This window comes from Gekko japonicus, unplaced genomic scaffold (assembly GCF_001447785.1).
Source record: "Gekko japonicus isolate JY-2015 unplaced genomic scaffold, Gekko_japonicus_V1.1 scaffold959, whole genome shotgun sequence".
In the NCBI taxonomy this organism is placed as follows: Eukaryota; Metazoa; Chordata; class Lepidosauria; order Squamata; family Gekkonidae; genus Gekko; species Gekko japonicus.
Genome location: NW_015164699.1, coordinates 408133 through 413150, shown reverse-complemented (window position 1 = coordinate 413150; position 5018 = coordinate 408133). Strand labels below are relative to the sequence as shown.

The 5018-nt window shown below is 49.8% G+C and overlaps 1 protein-coding gene across 1 annotated transcript in view; it reads right to left on the bottom strand.

The window, feature by feature from the left end:
• MYO19 (myosin XIX) overlaps positions 1–5018 on the bottom strand; it is a 73346-nt gene that overhangs the window by 22855 nt on the left and 45473 nt on the right. The window contains exons 14-16 of the mRNA XM_015409494.1: positions 4404–4525; positions 3772–3885; positions 1306–1482 (exon numbers count right to left, since the gene is read on the bottom strand). Of these exons, the coding sequence (XP_015264980.1) occupies positions 1306–1482; positions 3772–3885; positions 4404–4525 (413 nt within the window). The remainder of the gene's footprint in view (positions 1–1305; positions 1483–3771; positions 3886–4403; positions 4526–5018) is intronic.

Below are 5018 nucleotides of genomic sequence, written 5' to 3'. Positions count from 1 at the left end.
AAAGCAAGAAATTGCAAGTAGATAAATAGGTGCCGCTTTGGTGGGAAGGGAACAGCGTTCCATGTACCTTGGCGTTTAGTCATGCCAGCCACGTGACCACCGAAATGTCTTCGGACAGCGCTGGCTCTTTGGCTTGGAAATGGAGATGAGCATCGTCCCCTAGAGTCAGATTCGACTGGCTTTTGAGCAAGGGAAACTTTTACCTTTACTTTATGCAGGAAGAATATTTCTAGGCAGTTATGTTCATTTTAAAAGGCATCCTGCTAAATGGAGCTTCTGCCAGAAATGCTGAAGAGTTGCTGTCTGAGTTACGTGTTAAACCCCCTTCCCTCCGATTTTGTGGCTGGCTCCACCTCCCGTGGCTGCCATTTTGTATTTCTGCCCACCACCCTCTTGATGGAATGCCAAAGGCTCCCCCAGGCTGAAAAAGGTTACGGACCCCTGCACGAAGCCCTTGCTCCTTTACAAAGCATCCTCCTAAATAATTCCATTTTAATGCAGCCTTACTACTTCTATAAAAATGATCTCCTGAACAATTCCATTTTACGCATTATGTAGAATGACAGAAGAATGACTACTTGCCACCAGTGTTCCAAGCTGAGTTAGTGTGAGCTAGCTGACAGTTTTTTAGCCTCCAGCTCACATATTTTTGTCTTGGCTCAAGAAGGACAGCTCCAGAGCAAACTGATTTATGCAGCGGCCAAATCGCTCGCTCACAACATTAATGCCAGTAGCTCACAAAGTAGAACTTTTGCTCACAGGACTCCGCAGCTTAGAGGGAGCATTGCTTGCCACTACTGTCCAGTCTGCTAAGTGGAGATGCTGGGGATCGAACCTGAGACCTTCTGTATGCAAAATGAGAGACTTACCACTGAGCCACAGTTCCTGTTAAACACTCCTGCTTATGACCAAAACAAATGCCTTGCTGGGTAGAAATCTATGAAGAGCCCTGCTGGATCAGACCAGTGATCCATCTAGTCCAGCATTCTGTTTCACACAGCAGCTAATCATTTACCCTGGAGGTCCAACCATGGGGCACAAAGGCCGAGGTCTTCTCCTGCTGCTGCTTCCCAACACAGATATCTGGAGGTCTGCTGCCTCTGTAGATGGTGGCTCCTTTAGGCCATCATTCATTGCAAGAACCCCCAGAATCCATGCAGATGGTCCACTGAAATTCATCCAGTGGTCCACCATCTCCCACCCATTGTTGGCTTCACCTCACATAAGGAAGCCGGAGGAACTGATGTTAGACAAAGAAAGTACTCTGGTAAGTAGATGGTGATCAAATCCACACAGGATCTGTACCTTATTCTTTTTGACCATGCCTTCCACCTGATAGCAGACGCTGCCAGCATAATGTGCAATGATGAAATTCGGCTTCTTATTAAACTTGTCACGGCTAATACATTGGTTGTTGGACAGAGCTACCTCAATCCGGGTCTGGAATTGGCTGGCATTAGAGGCCCTGTTGAGACGGCCTTCCTGTGAAAGGAAGCAAGAACGTGGAGCAATGATTCCTTGAAGCCTTGGATCCCGCTCCCAGATACCACTTAAGCAGGGCCTTTTCAGTGGTGGCCCTTCAGCTCTGGAATGTCCTCGCTAGAATGTCCCTCCCTCCTTCATTTTGTATGTCAGTTAAGATGGTTGTATTTGCACAGGCCTTTCAGGGTCACTTTTGCCCCAATGCTTTACAGTGGGTTTAAAATCCAGACCCCGATCTGTTCAAATGGTGATTGTTTTTAATTTTTAATCTTTTAATCAGTTTTAAACTTGTTTCATTGGTTGACCATACATTGTGTCAAGTAGAGCCTTAGAAAAGCAGTTGAAGAAATCTCTCCTTATTATAAATGGGATTTTGGGTGGCCACCGGCCTATAGGGTGGCGAGAGGAAATGCGCTCCACCTCAGCCATTGGCATGCCGGCTGCCACTCGGGGCAACTGGCATGCCATTGGCTGGGGGGGTGGGGGGAGGGATAAGGCTAGCCGGCTTGGTGCACGCACAGCTGGAACACTACGTGCGCCGCTCGCTTGCTTGCTCAGGAGGCCAGTGGGGAGAGGGGCGAGGCCGACCGCCTTGGCATGCCAGGCCCTTGAGTGGGTGAGCGGGTGGGGAAGGAGCCAGCCCTCCCCGCTTGGCCCGCTGCCGCCGCCACCAGCATGCGGCGTTGTGGACAGGCGAGGCCTGCCCCCTTCGGCAGCCGCCACCTCCAGCACGGGGCAGGGGGGGGGAGGCACGAGCCTGGCTGCCGGGTAGCCACTCTCCTTTGCCAGTGCGTGGGGGGGGGCCCCTCCGGCGGCCTCTCTCTAGGGCTCGTTGCCTCTCTTCCTGCAACAGGCCTTGTGCCTAGTGTTAAAATAAATATGGAAATCTGTTTCATCCATTTAAACTTAACAAAGTTGATTTGAGGGCTTACAGAAATGGGTGAAAACCGACATGTAGATGGTCCATATTACCAAAATCCTTTTTATTACTTTATTTTACTTCATTTATGCCTTTAGGGAGGGAGGGTGGCATGGTATAACCTGTTCTCGTCAGATCTCGGAAGCTCAGCAGGGTCAGTACTTGGAAGGGAGACCACCGAGGAAGACTCTGCAGAGGAAAGCAATGGCCAACCGCCTCTGCTTCTCACTGGCATTGAAAACCCCTTGCTGGGGTTGGCTGCAATTTGCTGGCACTTTACACGCACACATCTACCATCCTTTTCTTCTCAAGGAGGACCCAAAATGGCTTACAACAGTATCCTCTTCTCCATTTGAGCCTCACAACAACAAACCTGTGAGATAAGTTCGGTTGAGAAAGTGTGACTGGCAGGCCCGTAGCTACAGTGGAGCTATTTGGGGCTCCGCCCCCTTTCTTAAAGGCACAGCCCCACAAGATTTTCCCCTTAAAAACCTTTAAAAAACTTTTCTAAAGCATTTTTAAAAAGGCGCATGCTCCCGCGCCGCAAAAAGCAGAGTTGAGAGCAGACCCAAGAATACCAGCCGGCAGCTGCTTTTACTTTCCCACGCCCAACTTTTTTGTTTTAAAGACTTTTTAAAAAAACACGCAGCTTGAGCTTTGCTGTGGGGCTGGGGCGGCTCATCAGGTGGCATCATGTGCTTCTCCTTCTGCCGCTGGTTGCAGACCCTGACCTGCACTACCTCCTTCTCCAGCTGGAGGCTGGGAGAGAGTCCTTCACCCCCCTTCCCTCAGGACAGGTGGTTTCCTTGCTTTGGGAAGGGACTTTGCTCCCCTTCTTGGCAGCTCTGCACTCTTGAAAAAACAAACCCTGAGGTGCTTCTTTAGAGACATAACCATGCAGTATATAAACAAAACCTGGGGAGTCCCCTTTTCCCCTGCCAGTTGAGTACACACAGAAATCATGGCAAATAATGGCAGCCCCACCAGAAAAAAAATTTCCCCACAAACCACAAAATCCTGGCTACGGGCTCGGGGACTGGCAAAGCAAGTTCCCATAGCAATGTCGCAATCTGAACCTGGGTTCCTCAAATCATAGACTGACACTCTAACCACTAAACCACACAGACTCCAAGGATCTACAATTAAAATTTCTATCATGCTCTCCCCAGCCAAAATGTCTCAAGTAGTTGACAAACAACATTTCTACGGGCACTGTCGCCTTTGAGAAATAAGTGAGGAACACGCAGTGGACAGACCCAAGCACAGATGTCCGGGTTCACATTGAAAACCAAAAACAAGCCAGGCTTTTAAAAGCGGTGGAGGAAAGACGTGCTAAATACTGAAGGAAAATGGAAGCGCTTCAGACCAACCTCATTCATCAAAGAGAAGATGCTAATGGGGTTGCCTTCGATGACATCTAGGCAGCTTTGATTATCCTGATAATTTATGAAAGACCATTCCAGTCCTTCTGCAGCATATTCTTCCTAGGGAAACAGAGGCAAACAACTGCTTAGCAGCGCATTCAGATGATATCCCTGCATTGGCAATGCCCATTTTTTACTCTAGCACTGGACCTTTAGGTGTTTGTTCTGAGGGTTATCGCCCACATAAAATGTACTTAATCATTGGTGTTTCAATGCCTAATTTCAGCAAGATGGCCGATGCAGGTACCTTCAGACCAGCCCCTGGGAAACGTAAGGCTGCCTCCGGAGGCCAAATTGTGGCATAAGAGGGGAAACCTTCACTTCTCAGATCATTCATTCCGTATACGTGGGGCTAGTTTCCAGAGCAACAAAGCGTTTAGCTTCCCTTCTGTCATGTTCCCCTTCACCACCATCTTTGCTTTGCAAGGACAGCTCATCCAAAGCTAGCTCCCTCTTACTTCACCTAAGGGATATGGTCAACTTAGCCAGTGACTTGGCTACCAACACAAGAACGCTCTTCAGAGGGGGAGATGAACTCTCAGCCTATTGCTTTGGTGGGCCACCCCGAAGGGCGTTACCTGCTGTGCTTTCAGGAAATGGGCAACAAAGTGCTGCTGTAATTTCTCATTGGCATAGTTGATGCACAGCTGCTCCAGGTGGTTTTCAGGGAAAGACTCAAAGCCGTAGACATCCAGCAGACCTGGGGGAAGGAAAGCAGGCAGAAGGCCTTGAATTGTTTCTCTCCCGTTGCTCTGAATTCCACACACACACACACCCCGGTGCGTGCAGAATTCAGTATTGTGTTTGAAAAATCTCTCTTTGAAATAAGAACTCCACCAAGTTTCTAGCCCCTATGAATCTGCACGTTTTACCCAGTTTCTAACAAGCTAATAGTCATTGCCAGGGGTCGTTTCGTAGAAAAAGAGCTAGGGGAAATTAGCATAACTCATTAGCATATGCCACACCCCCTGACATCACCGGAAGTGTGTCATAAGGCCACACACCCCACCCCCAATGGTCCCGGCCGCCGCCGGCCTTGCAGCTCCACTGCCGAGCCCCATGAGGGGCCCGGCGGTGGACCTGCAAGGCCGGCGGGAGTGCAAGGAAGTTCCGCAAAGGCCCTCCCTGGCCCCAGGCAGGCAGGGGTGGGGAGAGGCAGGGAGGAAGCCATTTGCCCCCCCCCGTCTCCTGCC